The 24,643-nt window shown below is 39.6% G+C and overlaps 1 protein-coding gene across 1 annotated transcript in view; it reads left to right on the top strand.

Annotated features, from left to right (window-relative positions):
* Nucleotides 1-23,844, top strand: part of antxr2a (ANTXR cell adhesion molecule 2a) — a 61,020-nt gene extending 37,176 nt beyond the window's left edge. The window contains exon 17 of the mRNA XM_017705131.2: nt 22,532-23,844. Coding sequence (XP_017560620.1) covers nt 22,532-22,570 — 39 coding nt within the window. The 3' untranslated portion in view covers nt 22,571-23,844. The remainder of the gene's footprint in view (nt 1-22,531) is intronic.
* Nucleotides 23,845-24,643: the final 799 nt, after the last annotated feature.

The following is a 24,643-nucleotide window of genomic DNA, read 5'->3' as shown; positions in this document are numbered from 1 at the left end:
AAATGGCCCCTCTTGCTCTTTGAACCAGATTAGCAATCCAGCCACACACACACCCCCCCTCCATTATTTTTCTCAATATTTGGGTACGTGAAGTGCGGAAAAGTAGGGCAGATGTCCATGCGGCTGGTCTCGAATTGGCTAATGTCTGCTGCATTAAGCTGTACGGGCTCCACATGCAGCCAGGCCTGCTGGTAACAGGATTAGGTGGGGGACCCCAGTGAGGGTTTTGGAGGGGTGACGCCTAGAGGAAGGGATTGTTGAGAGAGCCAAACAGAGAAAAAAGGGTCTGATGGTGGTCTCAGGCTGGTGGGATCCCAGCAAAGTGGGCGGGCTCGTAGAGGAACTGCTGATATAAGATTTTTACTCCAGTAACATTTAAATGCAGAGCATTTGACATATAATGTAGGGCCATCACGTTTGTCTTTTTGTGCATTAACCTTAAGTGCTCGGTGTTCGGCTTATGATAGATTTCCATGTGCTTTAGAAACTCTACTCTTATTAATCTGGCATATTGAAAGCAGATAAATCATACCGCAACGTTGACATCTGACTATAAGCATTTTATTTGGATGCCATCTCTGTATGCTTTCCTTTATGCCAGTAATCTTCTTTTTTAAGATTCCTGTTTAGCTGCTTTTACCCAAAAGGCTTCGTCGCCCTGCGGATTTAAACTCTTGATCTGAATTTCAATCCATTGACAATCATATTTCATTGCTGCGTTTGAAGGCTGTTTTTATTTTTGCACTTTGCAAACATTTTAGCTCTAGCGCTGTTATTGTGTTAGCGATGCTTTTGACAAGGCCGTGTGTGATTAGTTGGGTGCGCTGGTACCTGCTTGCTTGAGCTGTGTGCTTCCCCTGGCTGCCTTGATTGAATCAGAATTGATGTGGGTTTTTCATACTGGCCACCACCATAACCGTGTCACCGTCTGCACCGTTTCTTCATCGCATATTAAAATCAAAGAGCCCCTCGCAATGAGAGCAGGGATCTTGGCTGTAATTAACTAGCATTATTGTTAATGTCAGCTTTTCAGAGGGCAGCTTTGTCGCACGCATTTCTGTCTCCATGTGTGACGGACCTACATGGAAATCACAATGGGAATGAGTAATGTATTATAATGCTCTTCTACCCTCGTCTGATCAATTTGAATTTTAAAGTGATGAAACCGAGAACCTTCGGGTTTTGATTTTTTTCTGCACTGTAGAAGTACAGAATTATACTATATAATGTGATATTTTGAGGCTGTTTATTAATGTGTTGTAGATTTCTTATTTGTTTATATATTGCAATGTATTGATATCATTTTTTTGATCATGAGTAAAACATTGCAACCAGACAAGACTTCTGCAGTTATAATGTAGTTTAATAAAAATAAGCAGTTATGAACGATAATGAAAACAACAGAGTGCTTGCAATAAATAAATATCAGGTGATACTGATAGACTAATAATTGTCAAATTACCTAAAATCAGCAACAAACCAAGACATACCATGATAAAAATATGTAATTGTATAGAACAATGTAGCATTGTAGAGCAGATATGAAGTATGTTTACTGTCATAAGAAGATTGACATTTAATATCATAAGAAGATTATATAACCACTAAAACCAGAGAACTAATGTTTTTTTATACTTTCTTTGCAATAATGTAGCTTTCTATATTAATTTTAGTTAGCAGCAGCACATTTTCAGCCCTTCCAGCACCATGCACCATGGCTCAATCAGCTTGATTATGCTAATTAGCTTTGTTATGCAAATCGCAGAGACCTTTTTTTTTACATTTTAAACTGGCGGATGAACTGAAATTAAATGCTTTTTGTAATCTGAATTTGACAGTAATTAATTGTGCTCATAAAAGCATTACTGTTGCTGCTTTAAATGTGGTGAGAGCACGATATTTGCCACCATCAACACTTTGTGGTTGGCTGCATGTCTCAACGCCCCCCGCCCCACCCAAACACCATCACCCCTGCCATATATTTAACAACAGAATTGTCCCATGGATCTGGTTCATGAAGACCTCAATATGGACAAAAAGTTAGATTTGTACAGATCTGGGCATCAATGTTATTTGGACAGTTAAGTATATTTTGGATTGTACATTTATCACATATATATACCTTTGCGTAGTCCCTGGTGATTTTTCTTTAAATACCTTCTCTTTTATCTAATTGTATTGTTTCCCAAGCAAATTCTTGTTTATGTTTTGGAGTATCATTTAACATTTCATCATCTGAGCATCATTCATGGTTAAAGGTGCCATAAATAAGTAATAACTAGTGGTTCATTGTTCGTCGTGAAAACAAATACAGATGTGACAATTATTGTACAGCTATTGAAAAAACCTGGTTTATTTCTTTGTTTTGCACTGGAAGTTGAACATGATTTCTGGAGGAAAGGTACCAAACACAAAAGTTCCTCACTGTCCTTCTAGACTTCCCGCACACTGACCTGGGATAATACGATATGCACGAAAAGAGATGTGAATTTCAATCAATATGCCATTCATCATCATAACGGATGGCTGTGATGCTAATAGTAACAGTTTATAATCTAACATAATAACCTTAATGATGATGTCAGCTTTAATGAGTTATAGGTCATGCTGTCCCATATATCATTAATGAGCGAAATACTTTGGTTTGATGGACAAAGAACTTCAGGTCTGTGATGAGAAAAGAGCAATTTGCTGACATTCTGCCTTGAAACGGGGGGGAACGAAGATGGCAATCTGGATAAAATGGCATTGTTTACCTTATTTTGTTTTTATCACAGTCGTCTGGCTTTGTATCTGTGGGTCTCAAAACAAATGCATCTAAGTAGTTCTGAATCCCGCTCTTGTGTGCACAGATGCAGACCCGTTCGTGTGGTCTTATTAGTTTTAACCCATCAGATGGCCCGAACGGTTTTTTTTTGGTGGGGGGCGGTGGGTTTCTAGATATCAGAAGCTGTTGAGTGTTTTACCCTTCCAGCATCTAAAACACAGACTTACACTTGCACACATATACACACATATACACACATAATTTGTATTTATACAGCATCGGGACATGGGGTTATATGTATGTCCCATATGCATTATGTGCATAAGTCAGAGACCACTCTTCATTAATTTGATTTCCAGTCAAACTGTCAATAAGTTTGTATTATTTATTTTCAAGAGATATTTATAAAGAGATTAGATGTAAAATAATCCACCTGCATAAGGAAGCGGAAAGTCAAAACAACATACATGCAGAAACAGAAGTTTCCAAAACTTATAATCAAAAGATAAGTAATCTAAAATACTAGCAACCTTGTAGACCATCATAAGGGTCACCAGAATGCTTAAAGCTTTCATCTGAGAGAGAAAATCAAGCTCTTTACTTACTCAGATTGGAAAACATCCACAAGTGTTTCTGTCCATCCCTCCACTCTGTGAAGACAACTCAGTGCTACAGGTCTGAAAGGATATGTAGCTGTTCCTGAGAGAATGGCCTTTCTTAAAACATGGAAATAGACGAAAAGAAGAAAATATACAAATTAAACAAAGAAGCTGCTAGAGTTCTCTGAATCTTTAGGATTACTTGAGTCCCAAGAAAGTGCAAGCAACTTCTATGACTGAACTTTGGAGGTGTGGAAAAACATCCCTGCAGATTTCTTTGAAAAGCACGCCTCCTGAAAAGAACAGAAGCTGTAATAAAGGCAAAGAGTGGACGCACTAAATGCTAAAAAAATATAATAGATTTAGTTGCTGAAGTTTCTGAGAACGTTTCTGTTAAATATATATTTTCTGCTTTTTTCCTGATGCTAAAAAAATGTACTTAATTGCTTTTTTGACTGGATACATGAAGGGTGTCTTTTTTTTTTTTTTTTTAGACAGCACTGTATATAAGTACTCTCACCAATACAGGAGAGATTTTATTGCGCTGATCCACTTCAGTGATTGTGAAATAAACATCGCAGCACATCGGCCACCATTTATGAACTCGAACCTTAGTCTGCACCACTCTGTCTTTTCAAATTAAGATGGGAGAAACTCTCCGCGACTGACATTAGCACTAATTAAGACATAAAACTGTGGCCAGCAGGTTTCTAAAGGTTACTCTGTCTATACTGAAGGAAGCGATAAAGGATGAAGCTGCTGATGACATGTGACGCTTTCAGCAGGCCCTGATGCAAACTACCGTTAATGAAGGCGTGGAGTCAGGGGACACAGAGACCTTAGACTGGAGTGTGTGTGCACTGCGCGTGTGTTTGGGTGTGTGTTGAATTCCACCAGTCCTAATGACTAGCAGCAGAAGGGGCAGCAGCCTTTCACACTAGAATATGTGTCACATGGTGAGTGTAGTTGTGGATATGATGGCAGCGGGTGGAAGAGCGTAATTCTTGGTCAGTTTGCAGTATTTTTATCGCCATCGAATGAGCGTCTTGCGGCCGATCCATTCTGAGAATTAAGCGATGGCCTCTTAAGCTTACGTAAATCTTCCACCAGAAGAGTTACGATGCATGCATATCCATGTTGTCCATAGTGAAAAAATTGGTGTGCAGAGCAGCAGCTTTTTACAGTACTGTACAAATGTTTTAGACACCAAACGTATGTTTAAAAAGCTGTTTATCTATTTCTCAAAGTGTTTGTTTATTTATTTATTATTTAAGTGTTATTTATAGTTGCCTGTGCAAAATACAAATATTACAATAACTACAAACAATATTAATACAATAAGTAGTGATATTATGTATGGAATATTCAACTGAATTAGTTCAAACTCTGGTCCCACAGTAAAAAACATAAACAATTAAGCGTCACAGAATAGATGCTTTCCAGAATTGTACTATCTATCGGGAGGAGTTTTCACAGACCCTAACCCTTATATTTCAATATGAAGATAATACTTAATTTTTTTTTCCATTTTCAATGATTTCAACTTTTTTTTTTCATTTAAAGTGAAGTGAAATGATTTGTGATCACTTTCATTTGCAAATTGTACCAAAGCACAACAATTTTAGTTCGTTAGAGGAGCTTATTTTAGCCACACCCTTGCATTTTAAAGCGAGAAGGCAAATTGCATCCTTGCCCCTCATTGCCACATGGTGAGCATTTCAGTCCTTATTGTTTTGAAGTAAATGTGTCCCAAAGCTGTCATTGATATTAACTAATCATTTAGCTAAAATGATCACATTAGATAGAGTTTCTGTAGTGTTATGGTTGTTTTGGTGGCAACAAATTGGAATGTTTAATCATTTATTTTCATAAACGATTGATAATTAAGCTGTATGGGCGCTCAAGCAAATTTTAGTCTAAAATTCAAGTCAGTTGAAAGCCTGAAAGGAGTTTTGAACCAATTCGGTATAATGACCTGTGTATCAGTGTATTCCTCTCGTCATTACCCATTTTGTTTACAGTTATCATCCAAAACTCTAGTTTATCTAATCTGTTCTTCTAACCAGCCCACAAGACATCAACTACTTTTTTTAGCATAATAAATTCTTGTTATATTTTACTGTGTTTTGTTTATTTGCATTTATTCTATGTGGTGTTTTTACAAGCACAAACACACTTAATGGCAAAATAGTTTTTGAACAAATTATTTAGGTGCCAAAGACATACTGTACTGTGTGCTACCATGTTCTATCACTGTATAAAAGATGCACAAGACTTCCTTTGGACACACTGAGATGTTTTCCGCGTGACAACGCAAGTTAATTTAGAGTTAATTTGCTCTTCAGTTGTTTTTGGCTTTGTTAGATCGTTTTTTAGTTTTTAACATGCCAATTAAATGCAACAGTGGCACTGTGAAGTCACATGATTAACGCAGAAGAGCAGATAAAATGAAAGAAATAGTTGCTTTTTTTTGCATCAGCCCTAAATGGTTACTCACAGTAATATCAGATTAAGGGCACGAACATGTGCATTTTTTTGTGCGAGTTTTTTTTAATTTTTTTTTTTATGTCATTAACATCTAAATTAGGGGTCATTTTAAGGACAGCCCAAAACGCTGCACCTTAAATTTTGTAATAAACCAAAAATGCTTTTACGAGGCCAATCCTAATGAGGCCATCTGAGAAGAACTCCGGGGTTTTCCCTGAGTGTAATGAAACACATTTTTGTGGCCATTAAATGAAAATATAACGGACCTGGCACGCATGCAAAAATAACTGTTTTCATTACCGTCACTTAGCTGTTGGATAAAGATGAAGACAAAATTAAGCCCTTCTACAGCGCAAAACTGGCCAAATGTTATGACGGTGTCAGGTTTTATATTGCGTTCAGAGAAGCTGGTTCGTTGGCAGGGAATCAAAGAGCGGAAGCATCTGCAGCGAGTGCCCAAAACCTGCACACTGTAAAATAAAACACTGAAAAACCAGCAGAGGAATTAAGTTATTGCGTATCATTCCTTATATGAAATGATAGAAAATGATATGGAGGGGGAGAAAAAGAAAGAATAATGCGTAAAACGTACTGCCCAGCTTTTTCAAATAAAGCACATTTGAGAGAAACACTTAAACATGAAGAGCAGCAAAGTGATTAACATCTGTCTTGCCCCAATTGAACAACTTACTTTTTTAAGTGTGTTTGTCTAATTTTGGTCAGAAGCAGAGGATGACCGTCACTGGCCTCCCTGTTGTTGATGTTGCTTGCAGATGCTTATAACTACTCATAAGGCTCACCACTGGGTTCAGATCGATGTTGTCTTTCTAATGTGAAGAAATGGCAGTTAAAGTCTTACAAACCTCTAAAGTCTGTCGCAAACCTCTGTGCTAATGCTGACCACGGCCTGCTTTGGGTGACAAAGCCATAATGTTTTCTTTTCACACCACATTTTATCAATGGTGAACTGTGACTGTTAGATCTAGGTCTTGCATTTAGGCCATACATTTCAAAACTAAGTTAAAACATAAGGACAAAAACCACCACTACCTCTAGATTCCAGCTGTGTGTTAGCATAAAGCTAACAGGGATTCACATGAACAATTTTGGCAGTTCTAGATTAAACACACATTTGAAACTTCTAAAAGACTTTCTGTGTTGAAGCTTGTATGTTTTGTATGGCTTGTTGCAGTTTTACAGTGACTCTGTTTTGAATTTCTAACAACCAGTTGATGAGGCTACCAGTCATATTCAGTCAGTGACATCTAGGATTCCTGAAAGCCTGGAGTAGTGTTTTTTCACAAATTGGTCCCTCCTATTGGATATTAAACTGTGACTGATTCAATGATTTAACCCTTTTATTTCGATTCAAAGCTTAACAAGGATACAGGCCTTTCATATGAGAGATCATTGTTGCTCGTGTAGTTTATTCTCCCAGTTTAATGCTGCAGAGCTGCAGCTCTAGTGAGTCAACTTTCTTAGCAGAACAGTCTCTTACTCAGCGTCTGTATCTTTAAGTCGCAGTAGCCAAAAGATTATACTATTATACTATTACCTATTCCTCTGCTTCTTCTTCCAGTGTTCTCAATGTTTTGGAAAGAAAAAGCATTACGCTTGATGTGAAGGTTTCAGTGCAGTAAATGCATAAAAATCAACTTGGTGTGAAAAGACTTTTTACAAAGACACATTAAACTGTAGCATTAAACCATAGTAATTCACAGAGTTCTGGATAATGTATCAGAGGGCATGCATATAAAATGGAAGGTAAAAGATGTAAATTCTCCATATCGTTTTCATCCTTTTATTCAGTTATCAGAAAGTGGTTCCAGTCCCATTTATTTATTTATTTATTTATTTATTATTTGTCTATTTATTTTTTGTTTGGCAATAACAGTCATTTCAGGCTTGGAATGTTCCAGTTTCATCTTCTGGCTTTCATCATGAGTAACATGGGGAAACCACTGGCCTGTTTTTTAGTGGTGTGGCAATGTTCTGTCCTCAAAAAAGTCATGATGAGACTTAACAACAGTGTGTACATGAGCCAGTGACTTACTGTAGACTTAGACTTGTGTTAGGCTGCGTTACCGGGCACCCTGCCGGTGGCCCGGTCGCTGTGGTGGCAGCAGTGCGGGTCAACCCACCTGGGAGGGAGACAGCTGCCTCGCCAGCATCCAGCGCGTGTCAGCCCTAATGACTCGCAGCTGACACCTCGGCCCAGCCACTCCGCTTTAGTCTGGGATGTAGCGCATTAGAATAATTACTCCCTGTCATCCTCCATTTAATAGGCGCCCCTCCCCCTGGCTCACACACACACACACACACACACACACACACACACACACACACACACACACACACACACACACACACACACACACATACATATTTGCACTCACAGAATCACGCTCTCCTCGTTTGCAAACACACACACACACACGCACATATACGCATACTGTCACTGAATGGGGGCATCAAAGCTGCAAGCGAAGGCCCTCACCCCCCACCCCCTTGTCATTTGCCCTTAGCGGAATAAATAGTATTTGCAAATTGCATTTAAAGAGAGTGACTGGGAGATCTGTGTCTGAAGCCACTGCCTGTGTTTGGTTTGAGGAGAAGAAAACACACACACACACACACACATGGAGACATTTAGACATGGAGACATTTGCAGTCATAGTAAGGCCAGTCTGAGGAAGCACCTCATTATCATGACATCTGCATAGCTGAATACAGACTGGCTGCCTTCTGAGGCTGTGGGGCTCATGCCATGTTTGCTGTGGCCTGCAGTGAGCTATGAAGGCTAGAGATACTTTGGTAACAGAATCTTCTGTGATTACACGTGTGGAAAATAACTATAGATAGGAGTGGCGCAATTTTACTCGGTGGTACTTAAAGATGTTCACTTTTTTTGCATGGTTTCTGGTGTTTGAAAAGTAGGAACAGACAGAATGCACCAGCGGTTTAAAAAATGCTATCCAAAACGATGAATACAAGAATATTTATTTGACATTTATTTCCCACACAGCATTTCACTTAATCCAATTAAACAGGACTAATTACACATTCATTTTAATGAAACATGCAGTTGGTCAGTGTTCTTTACATATGATAGAGTAGCATATTGTGACATAAATCGCTGTAAATTATCAGGATAGCAGTCATTTTTTTATATTGCCCACCCCTAACGGTAGTAAAAGGTTGAATAGGGTTTGGGTGAAGGAGGGGGTGGGTGTAGGGTTTTTTGTCCTTTGTCCATCACCCAGCATGTTTAAAAGTTCAGTTATGTTTATGTATTGGAATCTTAGTGTCCTGATATTGTTTGCATGAAATAAATCAAGAACTCAGCTATTTTTTGAAACTTGTGGTAATTATGTTTTTACACTCTGGGCTGTTACCACACTTGATTAACCAAAACTGGGCACAGACATTGGACATTTCAAAGAATTGTCCATGCTCATGTCCTCTTTTGGATGAGTCAGTAAGTTCCTTTTAGTGATTATCATTTATCAGAAAAGGCTTGTTCAGAAGGCCATTGGGAAATACATTTGCATCATATTTATCCTCATGGCCAGTAATAGACCCAGACAATATTAACTGTTGCTGTGCCTTCTCTTTTACTATATCAACTAAGATATCACTTCTAATTGTTTTTTGAATTATCTTCATTAACATTCTGAGAATAGGAAACAATTCACACAGGTCTTTCACCTCCCCAATGTCGTCCACATCTACAGAAAAGAAACAAGAATTAATCAATAAAATTTATATATTTACTTTACAGTACAAAACACACTATAACCAGCCACTACACCTCGGGTATGTCCAATTAGACCATAAGACATACACAAGGCATTCAAGACATACAGCTTCCCCTTAATAGAGTAAATTTTTACTTGGTTGATAAAACCGTTTGTGATTGTGATGATCAGTTCAGTGCTCGGTTTCTTCCAAGCACATCATTACTTTTTATTTCAGTTAAAACAAGCATTCAGATGATACTCTTTCAACAATGCAACCTTAAAGTCAACCTGCAATCAAAACTGACCTTCTTTTTAACCTTGTTCAGCCCTGTTTTTGGTCATGTTAAGCATGATTCCTCAATTGCCCCTCCCACAACTCCCTTTAGTCATTAAGCAGTAGCTTCATCTAGTTCAGAGACCCTTGCTAATAGTGTTTTAATTGGAATCAAATCATTGTATGGATGGAAAATTGACTTTAAAGCTCATGAACAATATATATTGTTTAGGGACTCCCATGAAAATAATATGTAAGTTATGGGAGTGAGGAATTGAAGGCTGAGCCTGAGTAATTAGTGTTTAGTAAATATTGTCTGAGCAGTTGCTGTCTGTGTCTATGAAACAAGGAGAGGACAAATGGAAGCACATTTTAAAGGTCCTAAGTCAGTGGTTTTCAACTCCAGTCCAGTGGACACACTACTCTGTACAGTTTCAGGTGTTCACTGTCCAACTCATGAAGAATCAGGTGTGTTGGGGCCAGGACTGGAGGTGAAAACCACTCTCCTAAATAGTTCTTGGCTTGGGTTTTAGGAAAAGCCTTTAAATGAAATAGAACCTTTACATTATGTGGATACTCTTTAAATGAGTACTTCACATCTCATTTAATCTAAAGAAGTATCCACTGAATGGTTCTTCAATAGTGGTTCTTCTGTGCCATCACTCCAAAGAACCCGGTTTGACACCTTTGTTTTTAAGCAGCGCAAATATGAAGGTTGTAGGTAAAGAAAAATGGTGACTGTGCAGTGCCACGGCTGGTGTCTGGCCTGCTCTGTAAACTCCTCTCCAGGAGGTCAGTGCCGTCTTTGGAATAAAGGTCACTGCATATCCCTGTGTCAGGTGGTAAATAAAAGAGGCAGGAGTGTGAACATCTCTATGAACACTGGAGACTCTGATGGTGTAAATGAGACAGTTCTTGGTCAGGCTCTTTGTCGGAATGAGTTACTTTTAACACCAAAGTGACTTTTCTTCATGGTGAACCACTGCAGTATCAGAGGATCAGCTGTGGTATGTAATAGGCTGGTGTTTGTTTACCTTCAGACACACAAACAAGTGTTCTTTTATTCCACAGCTCATATTGTTGTACATGTCTGTTTACAGTACATTCACCGGTGTTATGGATGCATGTGTGTGTATTATTTGTGTGCATACGATTATGCTTTCTTGTGCTCTGCACCCCTGACCAGTCCATTGTCTGACCAGCTCAGGTCACATTAACCCAATTCTCACAGTTGTGGTCTACATAAAGCCCCACAGCTCCTCCATAATCCTGCCATAGCCCGGAGCGGCTTCACACTGCTAGATTTCCATCGTGCCCGCACAGCGATCACGTTATTTACTGCTTACATTACCATGCGGCTTGATAAGCATATTTTCCTCAGTAGACATAACAAGATGTTTTATCGTCAAGGCTTTCCACTGAGCATAGCAGCACGAGCAGCCTGGCTGTATTTACACTCCTGTGTTTTATGGCATTACATAAATTAAAACTTTTTCTGTCTTGTAATTTAGAGGTAAAATTTTTGGCAGTGAATAACTGCGTGAACCTGCTTCTAAAGACGCCCCGACGTCATAAATCAAGGTTAGCTTTTCATGGTTAACTTTCAGAGGAAATAAAAAAGTGTTGTATATGAGGGTTACAGGACGTTGTTATTTAGTCCTCTCCAGCCAATTCAAGAAAAAGGTTTTTTTTTCCTTGACATTACATAAAGGGTTATATTCATCAGCATCATAAGAGTGGATAGATAAAAGTAGATTTTGAATCTAAATAGAGGTCCAGTACAGTCTTACCTAATCCTAAAAAGGAAAGAGTAACTCACAGCATACTCAGTCAGCATTTCACAAAAAGCCCATTCCTAGTATGCTCACTGTTGGCCTGAGATCCACATCAGGTGTTATGAATAGCTGTACATTTGCCTTTACATCGGGGCTCCACTGGCAGGTCACCCGGCGGAACCTGTGTAGGCCGGGTGCCAGGGCCATTTCCTCCTGAATTAGCCTCATCACAGGCCTTAATGTGTGCCACCCCACGGGAGGGCGGGCGTCCTGGCACGTGTGTGCTGCCGCGTCCAAATGGCAGGGCGCTTTGCTGTCGCTCGCCACTGCACCGTCCTGACAGCTCCCTCCAATTATCGCTCCCCTTGTCGCATGCCTTGCTCTTCCCTCTTGCCCAGATCGCATGTGACCCCTGCCCGCCACTGCACTGGTGGAAGGCAAAAGGGGGGACTGTGGTGGCAGAGAGGGAGGCCCATGCACTCAAGTATGTTCACACATATATACACATACACACACACACACACACACACACACACACACACACACACACACACACACACACACACACACACACAGTTATTTTACATTACACTCACAAGTTCCCTCTCAACTTGATCAATCTGATTATAATGTCTTGACTTGTGATGACACACTGCATTCTGTTTATTGGCTTAATAAATGAGACCACCCTTCATGTTCAATACTCAGTCAAAACAGCTAATAGGTACGCTAAGTATACATTTATGAAAGAAAACCTATTTAACAAAAAATTAAGCAGAAGCCAGCAACTAAACATAACATCTCATTTTTCAGTATTTAATGTGTCCACCCTTTACTTTTATTACAGCTTTCAGTTTTACAAAGAAATTTGCATGTTTTTTCACACTTCCAGTTCGTTAGTACTTTTTTATTGTTTAAAAAAAAGCTGGACGCATACTTTTTATAAAATTACTCAAATCCCTGTAGCACTATAAACATTTGTCCACTCTTACAGCTGTGTCCTCCCAACACAAGGTGTCAGTAGCTACATTTCCATCCTGAATGTTTTAATGCTTCAAAAAGTTTTTCGATGTTGGCTATGGAAATGGAAATTGTAATATGTAGGAATATCAACAAAACTTTTTTTTTTTTCCATTCAACAAGAAACATAACAAAAACACAACTGGTTGAGCGAGAAATGCCACCGGCTCCCTCTGCATTAAAGCGAGGTTAGATCAGGAGTCACAACCCAAATTTTAAGAAGAGCCATTTTGTCATTTTAACAAAGTCAAACCACCTTGAGAGCCACAACATTTAATGCCCAGTGTGTCTCAGTATGTGCTGATGTCCTAGTATATCCCATCTCCACCGGAAAACTTTTCCTCAGAAGTAGAGCAGCCTATTGTAAAATGTCTCTCATCGTTCGGCTGTTTTACGAGACAGAAAGTCGCTTCTTTTGGAAATGCAGCACCATTTAAGGTGGAACAGGAAAATTAGAAAGAGAAGTGGCCTCTGCTTCACAACTTTTTAGTGTTTGACAGTCTCTAGTTGCAGATTTAACGTTCCAGAAAACCAACTAAGGTGCTTATAAATGCGAATAAGTCTCCAAATGTTTGTCTAAGCTAAATCTCTCTCTGCCTTTTCGTAGCTACTAGCCAGGAGAGACTGTGTTGCTAAGTGACCTGCAGTCTCGTTGAGAAACGGGGCTTTTGCACTGTGTTGCTCACATCTTGTTTTGCAGATATTTTACTGACACAGTGATCCCTGATTCTCCACAACATGACCAAATCCGAAGTTATAAAATCACTAAAGAAAATGGGCAGGACCACCATAACATGTGCTGCGTGGACATCCGTTACCACTGGATCTTATTTCAATGTAACCACGCATTTTATTGCAGATGAGTGGCAGCAGCGTCTCAATGTGCTCCAAACAAAAGCGGTGAATGAGAACCTTCCAGTTCACTTGCCACATCGCTTCCTTTTGATTTATTAATAAAAGGTATTGAAAGTAAATTCATTATAGATCATTACAAATACTTTGCTTTAAAAGTACCAAGTCATCACACAGTGAGGAAAAAGAGATCCTGTATAGAAAAAAAGATGCATCGATAATCATTTTCTAATCACATCACATCCCTTTGAATCCTAATCAAATCAAATTGTGAGATGCCAAGAGATTCCCACCCCTACCCTATATAATCACCACCTAGACAGAAATTTGTCTGAAATCACTGGTTGGAACCTGAAGTGTCCTCAATGAACTGCAAGGATGCATTGAAATATGCAACATCCTTGTAAAGTAAAATATTGCACACTACCCAAACTGTATGTTCATCTTCATGCTTTATTTCTACACCCCCTGTTTTTGTGCATGTGTGCTCTGGCTTTGACTGTGAGACAGTATGGAAACTTATGCTTTTTGTGCGGTTGAATGTGTAACACATCTGGGGGCCTGACTGTAGGCCAGGCAGTTGCAGAGGGTGAAGTGTAGAGACAGGCCAGAAATTAAAAAGTACAGATGAGCCTAGCGGCCTTGTTTGGATGCTCATATGCAGTGTCATGAGCTTTCTCTGAGGAAATGAGGAGGGGAAGTCGGCAGCCGTATTGAGACATACTCAAGCAGATGTGTTTACTTACACTGATACAGATACATGAAATGACTTGGCAGCAGCACTCAGATGTGGGCGCACCCCTACCCACTGTTTCTGGGTATAATTTACAGCAAAGCAAGAAGGAAGTGTTGCAGTTTGTTTTGTTGGCAGAAAGTAAAAATGAAAATGTGATATACTGGAAGGAGCACCTTCCCAATGTCCCACAGGGGATTTTTGTTGATTTTCTGTTTTTCTGTAAAGTCAGCATTTGTTATCTTTCATTATCCAGACAGCGATGGCTCCAGTCTAACTGAAGTCACTTTGAACATTTACCAGGATGAGTGCCACATTTTTTTTTCCTTTTTCAAGCTCCCAGAGCAGATGTGGGACTCATTGTTTATAGGCATCAAAGATCATCTCAGAGATAAGCTTCAGGCACAGACCTTTTCACATGAAGATGCTTGAAGTGAACGAGCCACCCTGACGTCCCTCCCACCCTGAGAGTTTTCCTGCTGCCTCTAGTTTGGCCACATTGGCGCGCATGTTTAAGCAAGAACAATCTCTGCTCCATCTGATCCTGCTGGCACCATTCCAAACTGCTTCTCTGCCTTCTTTATGATTATTTTATCACTTTAAATTCTTTATGCTTGAGACTCTGCAGCAGTAGCCCCCGCTGGAAGCCGGCTGTGGGGGCCTGGCTTCCACCGCAGCTATTTGGAATGGCGCTCCTCTGCGACTCGGTCCCGCTCCCTCTGTTGGATTCCACTTGTCCATTAGTGCCATCTGTGCCCGCCTTTGCCGTCTGTGAGCGTCCGCGCTCCGCCAAAACGACTGGCATTTTCTCTCAAACAACCAGGGGACAGTGCCCAGAGCTGTTAGCTGGCAGTGATGTGCGCTTACTCCGTTGGAAAAAAAAAAAAAGAAGAAAACGGGAAAGAGGCAAGGTAGCGAGCAGGAAACATCTGCATGCTTACTGTGGCTTACGCCTTTTTCATAGGAAAGGTCTGTGGTGGCCGGGATACTACACTGAGTTGATGGGTCTGTGAGTAGGAAGTTACATAGAGGAAGCTACAATTTCTGTGCTTTCTCATGAAATTTATGCGTTCAGTTTGTTACTGATTTGCAGTGCTCTATTGTTGTAAATGTTCTATTACCTGCAATTAAATTTACACAAAACAACTTTATGATTATGTGCCTTTCAGTGTCCACCACAGTGGTGGTCAGCAGAAGAAACCTTTTCATCCTTTGCGACTGAATCAGCATCCCCACCACCCTGCTGGCGCTTAATCTCTTAAAGACCGATGGTTGCTAATGTAGACCTGATGCACTTTTCCACACTGGGAAAAATGGGCTGTATTCTTACTGAACTGTCACTGAAGCAGCATTCCTCTGGTCACTGCGGTGGTACCCTAAAGGATATGTCTTCAGTACTGTTAGTAAAGCAAGATCATTGTATCATATTTCATTGCAATTTTATTTTTTAAGTTAGATTGACTCCATACTGTTCTCCAAGCTTTTTCTGCACTGTTTTTAAAGCATTGCAAATATACAAATATGCACATTGTCCTTTGGAAAGAGAATCCCTAGTATCCCTTTAAAACATATTTAAGGTACACAATTGGACCTTAAGACCATTGTTGTATCTCTGAGGGCACATTTGGATTGTTTGAACCTTGGTGAATGAAAATGTACCTCTACAGAACCTTTTTTGCTGACAATGTTCTAATGCTGTTCTGCGATCATATGCTTTTCTATGACCACCATAGCAGTGATTAAAAGGAAGCAAGCTTCCTCCCTTTGGTACTGAATCAGCATCCCTGCTTCCCTGCTGGTGCTTAATCACTTACAAAGACTGTTTGCTCCTAATGCAGAGCCCTGATGTACTTGTCCACTCATGCCTCACCTCAGCTGTGCAAGTCAACACATATCATTTATCTTCTCTAGAAAATTGCAGTACTTTGTTGTTAGGGCTAAATCTCTATGAATACTATGTGCTACTGCTTTTGTTACTGCTCAGAAACTCCAGTTAAAGAGTTTTTAATGACCTGCTGTCTTGTAACATGTGAATGGGCCATTCATGAAGGCAAACCACTGTCTAAACCAGCACACACACATTTTTATTGTAATAAGAAACTATGAATAGATGCTTATGACTCTGTTTCATATTGAATGGTGAAATAATTTGACATTGATGCACTGCCATTTAATCAGATGAACTAATTCCAGTATTTTAAAAGTGCTTTGTTTGCAGATACACAGCTAACATTGTTGTAAAGTGATGACCGTAATCTCATAGGTACTGTAACCTCAAATAGGCTCAAATAGCTTGTAGAAAACTAAAAAGATTAGGATTTGTCCAGGAAGTTGTCACTGATAATTTGGTCATATATGAAAACTGTATAACACCTTAAATGAAGTCATTAAATGAAGATCCATACTATGTGACATAAAAGAAGTGTTAATCAAATCTTCAGGTGGTTTACATGACCTATAATTCCTAATTCCTATAAATTACAATACATTGTTTATCATTTCTTAAACTGCTTGTTTGCACAAACCTTGAAATATTGAATAAAATCTCTTCTGGTTTCTATACATTTTGTAGAATTTCAGTCATCTATTATCAAGAGAATAAGAGAGTCTAAACCTTTGAACAGTAGTATTAATTAAATGTACAGTATGTAGCTGCTTCTACCAATGACCACAGTGCCAAGTGCCCTCTCAATACTGCCCCCCGCAGGTCAACAATTTTTTTTTTTTTTTTTTTTTTTTTGATAGGTTTAGTTGTTTAGACTTTTGTCCCATGATCTCTTATGACAGCTACTTATAACAGGTATATGAACACTTATTAGATTGTAGCATCCATACATCTGTAAAGAGAGTGCATTGTTCTGGTCACTGCACCAACAGAAACATCTGAACAGTCCATTACTGCTAGATGATCTGATGTATCTTATGGGTTATATAAGTTATAGCTAAGCAGTGCTTAATGACTCTGTGCGGTTACCCTCAACGCAGCTTCTGTCGTCATTGCAAAAAAAAAAGCAGGCCTGGTGATGAACTGTATGCACGCAGCATGTCACCGAATGCCAGCGTAGCATTTTTTATTGCCAGCTCGAGATTAAAAAGCATCACTCTCGACTCTTGTCTCCTGGGTCAGTCCAGGACTCATCAGGGTTTGATTGCTGATCATATGCCACTTTATTTACCCAGAAGATTCCATTTGAGCTGGTGTACCTCAGTGAAAGGGTTTCACTGTAAATATTATGTCAGCAGGAAGGACAGTTTTATGCCCTTGTAAATTATGGCGCTGAAGCTCTTCTGAAAGACTTCTCATTGTGGCTCAGGACTTGAATTACAGGGATTACCAGCATGTATAAATCAACACACTCCCTTTTAAAGGAAAAAATGGGTGATGCCATTAGGTCTTGTGGGGCCTGTTAGAGTCACATGGTTCTGCTACTCTTGAAGTCTAAAGAAGTTGAACATGAATGACAAAGACAATTCCACAGGTTTTTGTATTTCTGCTAAATTCACTGGTTGAGATGGAAACAAAGTTATTTGAAGTGTTCTGATGTGAAATAGTTATTTGTACAGAAATTTACACACTCAGATTTCTTTACAATTGTAGTGATAGGAACCAGAGGCCAAACTCATGAAAGCTTTCTTGAGAGAAAACCTATGAATGATCTTAAATGCAGTTTTTGTAAAAAAAAAAAAAAAAAGATATTCTCTTAAGAAAGTCTGATTTATTTTCTCTATAAACCCTTTAATTGTTTTGTATGTATGCTAAAGGGTATTTGTCATATTACATTTTACAGATTAGCTGAAATTATTCCATATTTTTGTTTTCATTTTATTTTATTTTTTTAATTAACACCCGAGGACGGAGAAATGAAGGGAAAACAAAAAACAAACATTTAAAAATTTTGCCATTGAAACCTAGACGTGATGGTGGAGGAGATAGCCAACAGGGAAAAAATCCTCTTTGGATTTATGCTGTATTTTGTGAAACTCATTAAAAGTTGCAGTTTAAGAAGTTTACAGTTTTTTCAGTCTATTTCAAATGTGAGACTGCCGTAGGTTAAGAAAATAAAAAGTTATTTGAAGAATAATAAAGGCCGCAGTGGTCACAATTCGACAACATAAATATAGCCATTTTATTTATTACCCCAAACCAATAGTGGACCTACATCTTCTGAGTTTTATATGTAATACTGATGGTGGTAAAATAGTAGTAAGTCAGAAAAATTTTCCTTTTGGGACTATTTGATTAATGGTGTGCTGCATGTAGCAAACAAGTTTTAGATCAAAGCCTCACTGAAAAACTATCATAACACAATATTTCAGATGCCAACGTAACCATTGTAACCATTTTATGTAGTAACATTTTGTGAGGTGGCTTGTAGAGGCAATAAACTGTTCAGATGTCTGGTTCCTATTAACCACCACAAATATTCTGATTCTGTATGTTTCTCTAAAAAAAGATTAGTGGAATTCCCCTTTTCTACGGGGTTTCAAGGGATCTAAAGTTGTCCGTTCCTTCATGATTTGATGTATTTTTTGTTTCAGTGCCTGTCATTTTTAACGACTGGAAGAATAATCCAAGTTGTCAGCAGGTGTGATGTTTTTGGCCGTCTTGGCTTGGTTCGGATTCTCCACCACGCCAGATGGCAGTGCTATGTGGGCCGTATGTGGACCATGGGCGTAACGATAGTGAGGGCTCAGCTCTAGAGTGCAGGATTGCTCACATTCTGGCGCTTAGTATCAGCCCATTTGCAGCTGTACTTCTGTCCCATTTTGAACTTTTAATGTGTTCAATATGTGGAGGGGGAGTTGCTGTACTGTCCTCATGCTGTACTGTCAAATTTTGCAGAGAGAAGCGCGACCAGAATCAAACATTGCAATCTTTTCTCTCCTCTTGATCTGTTGCAGTAAACATTGTTGCAAACCCATAATGTTATATTGACCTTTTATAATTATGTAAGAATATGTGCATCACAGATGTACCTTGAGTCAATTTACATACAACATCAATTTAGTTTGATCAAAGCTGCCTTTTGTGTTTGTTCCAACATACTGATATTGTTTAGCATTCTGTAAGTCTTAAATGACCATTTTAAGATGGAATTTCAAGAATTTTTATAGTGAGGGGATCCTCAAAAGGACATGGGCCAGGATCCAGACGCACTCTTCCACCCTCAGGTTCCTGGATCTCACTCTTTTTGAGCAGGGGAAGTGCAAGACGGCTCCTCGGGGAGTTCTAGCATTGGGGGAAAGCTGTTCCAGAGCGCGGGCTATCAGGAGATGAGATGCAAAATCACACACAGGCTTCTCTATTGGACTGTTGCCCGAGCACACGGCAGAATCAGAGCCCAGGACATGTCTCTCTGAAGCTCAGTGGCCATCAGCCTTGTGTGGCATGGAGAAAACACTCCAAAGATCAGAGATAGAAAGGCGGTAGAGATCTCCAACATGACGTCTCAGTTGGACTGATCTAAATAGGTGTAGCATATGTTTGGGGTCAGAGAGGGGGAGGCTCTTGATGAACTGAATGAATGATGTACTTGTGTCTTCCTTTTAAGATGGCTTGATCTACAGAGACTCTTTGATCAGGGAATGAAGTGTTTTGTCAAGTTTTTAATAGACTGTGTTCTTGTGAGCTCTCCTGCTTGTCCCTTTTGAGTGGCTTTGTGCTGAGACATTTAAAGGCAGTTCACTGGAAACGGAAAGTTTTCTTGTGGTGTATTTAGAGCCTAGTTGAAGTAGAAATTAGTGGGTTTTGGCCTTGAATGGATGGTTACTTTAAGCACCCATCAAACACATAGCATATTGATGTTGGAATGTACAGTGTTCACTATACATAAAGTATAGAAAGCCAGCATGCATTGTGGCCTTTGGTAAATGGTGCAATTTAGGGTTGATACAGATCAAAAAAATGCACTGTGTGATGAAATTGTTGAATATTACAAAATTATAAACTGTCTATCATTTCAATATGTCTGACTGGGTGTGCAGAAAGTAGAGACCCTAGTCTAGTTACTAGTTTGTCACTTACATTCTTGTCCTCAATTATTTTTTTTAGGACTCATTTTTGGTAGTTGTAAAGCAAAATTTGCCTGTTTTTAATGCTGTTTTTTACATTTTAATTTTAGGAGGGATCTACTACCAGCAAACACTCCCCCAAACACAGCACAGCCAACCCACAGATAGTGTTTCATTTTTATTGGTCACAGTTAAGATAACACTGAAGTTAGCTTTTAGCTTAGCACAATAGCTTTTGAACAGTGGGTAAAAAAGGTAGTCATGCATAAATTGTTACTTTTTGCAACCAGGACAATCAGCTTTCATTTAGTGTTCATTTGAAATTAATGTAGAGCATGTGTGTCATAACTGCTGTGAGAGCTAAACGACTTACTACACATTACGTTGCCAGTAGCAATCATTGGGGTCCAAGCAGTGAAACATAAATAGGCCAAGTTAAAATGACCACAACTTATAATAAATGTAGGTTCTCAAAAGGAGATATCTTCCGAGTTTTGTACAAACTGACCTTATGACCTTGTTATGGTAAGCAACAGATTTTTAACATGTTGTTAAACTCAATGAACTCAATAATTTCACAGCAATTACCCTTGTAATTTAATCTCAGAGTCTGCACCAGAATATTAGGTTAAAATTACTAAAGATTTCTACTTAGAGTGATGCCATTGGACTGCCAGTAAATGACATAGTTGTTCAGCTGTTCATGTATTTTCTCTGTCTGGAGCTCTAATTACACCATCCATGTTCACAAGTCTATGACATGAAAGATTTCACTCCAGAGTTCTGTGGGGGTAGTATGTGGTGAAATTAGCCTATATTTCAACATCCATCCATCCACATCACTTCCAACTACCTGATGGACCAGTCAGCCACCCGTCTGACAACATCACCACGGCATAACAGCGTTCTAAACTGACACACAGCCCACTGTCCTTCTAGTCTAGTGGCACAGGTGGGCCTTGCCCATCTCAGCCAGGCATGGCACGGAGTAAAGCGGTCACTGCCAAGTCCGAGCCTGCTGCCTTGGAGCGAGTGGCGCGGGGAGGGCCTGACCGTATTGTACCGCACCTGGTCAGCTCTCTCAGCAGAGCCCGTTCACAGCCATTGTGTGCAGGGGGGGTAGGCAGCTTTTCTCAGTGCCTACCTCAAAGTCCTCAAAATCCAGTGAACTTAGGCGTGCTGTTGGCTGCGGCCAAAACAGCATCTGATGTGCCTTATTTGTTGACACAGCGAGATCTAGCGCAGAGGGTCTGCCTCATGCGGCTTACGGTGGAGGGATGACGCAAAGCCCACCATTCGCGGATAGACCGTGTTCGTGACATTGCCTGAGTTTCGTCCAATGTTCATTAGCGCTTGGGAAAGTAGGCCAGATGACGCCAATATAAAAGGGATCTTGACTTATTTGTTATTCTGGTAGTAGAGAGTTTTGACCGAAAAGACTGCTCGATTTCATGCTGTACACCAGAGTAAAAGTTTTAGAGCAAAAAGTAAAACTGTTCACAATACTGTAATCTAACCTCAAACTGTGTAACGGGATTTATGTAAATTGTACTAGCCAGTATACATATACAGAGCATACAGAGAGAGAGCAGCCTTGGGTTCAGCTGACCACTTAGTGTGTGTATGTGTATAGTGTTAAGAATAAGCTGTGCGAGAGCTCCCTCTTGGTGCCAGTGGTCCTAGTGTCCTCAGTAGCCCCCCAGTGGCCTGTACTATGTGCTGTGGCCAAGAAAAGTGTTTACGGTCTGTAAGAAATGGAGAAATGGACAGATACAGTAACACTCATTTCCTGGAATATATTTTGGTGGCTACAGGGAAGATGTTTTTTGCAAAAACATACATTAATGTGGCCTTTTTTTTTTTTTTTCTTTTTTTTTTACACTTTTCTGAGGTTTATATTGGGGAATGCGTTTCTAATATTTTTGATTTCTAGATTTCTTAAATTCAAAGTAAATAGGTGTATCTCTTAATCTCGTGGGGGAATATAGTAGTTTTATATTTTATTTAATGATGTACAAAATTAAACATTTTTACGTGTGAAAATATAAATTTATGCAAATTATGACATTCACATATATGCTGAAATACTGTAGTTAATTTTATAATTGACTTCAAAATAATCATGAATTTTATTTAAACATAGATCGCTTGTAAATTCATTCTCAGTTTTATTGTTTAAGAATTTTTTAAAGAATATTTGAAAAAATGAATTTGATCTAAATGTAAATAAAGCACCAACACTGAATATATTCTCTTTCTTTTTGTCTTGCAGGGACGATGTATGAATTTCAGCCGAGTGCGACATCACTAGACGGCCTTCAATCACTGAAATATGTGGACATCCAGTATTTCTGAGGGTACAAGGAAAATACGTCAGGTTTTTGTTGTTGTTGTTGTAGATGATATACCTGGTCCATAGTGCAGTACATTCTTGTTTAGGGTTCTTTTAATTCCAAGCATTGGCCTTCCCCAACCATTACATCTGCTTTAAATGATTTATATTGTATCCCTCGAGCTGCTAAAGGAGGATTGAGTCGTGCTTATGTGTTTTAGCACAGATAAAGTAAATACATCAAAAAGTGCCTGATTTTGTGTCGGATTTGGTTAGCCGCTTTGTGCGCACCAAAGGCTTAACATATTCTGACCATATTGTGCCTTCTGTGGGGGGGGTGGAGAAAAATAATTTTAATGGACACAGACGGAGGCTATTTAAAAAAAAAAAAAGGGAAGAAAGGAAAAAAAAAACAGAATGAGAAGAGGCTGTTCGCCATTGGCGTGGAAGTAGAAATAATCCCAGTAGGCTTGGGGAGTGCAGAAGTCCAGTGCCTTTTGGCAATGTCTCACCACAAAGCCTCTCCATGTCCACTCTCGCTCGATGCCTGGCGGGACCTCTTTGACTGGAGATCTTGTCATTTTAACACTGAGAAGTGCACACGCATGACAAATTGTAGACAGAATGCCCTAAGGTACTGGATGCAATAAGACTTTGCCCTTTAGTTTGTGAAGACACCTTTCTATCATTGTGTGCTCAGGACCTAAAAATTAATAGAGCGTTATTGCACCGCAAGACAGCCTGTGACCAAAGGACTGCGGCTACTTTTTGAGGGACAGATGCTTCAAGACCTTGACATGGTAGTTGGTGTGGGGTTTTGTTTTTTTTTTTTTTTTGCCCCCCTTCCAACATTCTGTAGCCTGCTTCTGACTTTCACAATCCATAAACGTGGCTAGTTTTCCAGACATAGATACAGCTGTCTCGCCACGCTTCTCTTCGAGGCTCTCCCAGCGCCTCAACCCAGTAGTTCGCTCACGAAAGTTTAATTAAAATAATTAAAGGCAACACCAAGCAGCAGCCTGCAAAGCTTCTGCTCATCTTTCTGACATTGAATGACCTATTACTGTATCCCCATCGTTGAGAATTAAAAGAAAGGCTCCGCCACCATGGCAACGTGAGAACCCTTCCATCCAAAACCCGAAAGGAAAGGGGGCGACGGATGGATAAGTATTGTTCATTTCCAGAAATTATCCTCATTGTCCACCCCTCCTCATGCACACACACCAAAAAAAAAAAAAAGGCGAGCAATATAATTCTGTTGTGGATTTGGCCGGTGTGCTGTCATGACGCAAAATTATGCTAGCACGGGCGGAAACACTGCGGGGGGAGGACGAGGGGTGGCAGCTGAAGAAAAAGGCTCGAACGATCCAGTCACTTTCGATACGCTACTTCAGATGCGAAATGGATATTCGAGTCGAAATCTGACAAAGCGCGCCAGCTTTGACGGGAAGCAGTATAGACAATGACCAGTGGCTGGGTCAGTGGGATGTCTCGGTGCAAGCAGGGAAGCTTATCAAATGACACTAAAAATAAGTTCAACAACCATCAAGTTTGAGGGGGGAAACGGAACAGGGTGCATTCGACTGGGCATGCAAGTGCACCAGACAGTAGGGGCATCGCACAAGCACCTAATTATTCCTTTGTTGTGTTTTCGTCTCCAATCGTAAAAGCCGTGAATTATTCCTGTGGCCCCAAATAAAAATAAATAAATAAATAAGTGCCACATTATTAATAAAAGAAATCCGCCCGCATACGCACTTTAAAAAGTGCAATGCACTTTTTTCAGATCGCCAAATGAGATATTGTACAGTACACATAGAGGGTGTTTTTCTGCCTTATGTCAGGAATCGGAGGACTGTTATTAACCCTTACTAATGAGCTATTTACATATTGGTCACAACACAGCTTTTCAATGTACTAACTCACCGCATAGAATTCAGCAGTAGAATTTAGCCTTCTGAAGTGTCCTCACGGAGTGCTTGTCTTTTTTTTTTTTTTTTTTTTTTTCTTATTTTTTAAAGTATTTCTGTATTTTTTTCTAGCTAATAAATA

Source organism: Pygocentrus nattereri, chromosome 20 (genome assembly GCF_015220715.1).
Source record: "Pygocentrus nattereri isolate fPygNat1 chromosome 20, fPygNat1.pri, whole genome shotgun sequence".
In the NCBI taxonomy this organism is placed as follows: domain Eukaryota; kingdom Metazoa; phylum Chordata; class Actinopteri; order Characiformes; family Serrasalmidae; genus Pygocentrus; species Pygocentrus nattereri.
Note: the sequence above shows the minus strand (reverse complement) of the source record. Positions and strands in the feature narration are given on the sequence as shown.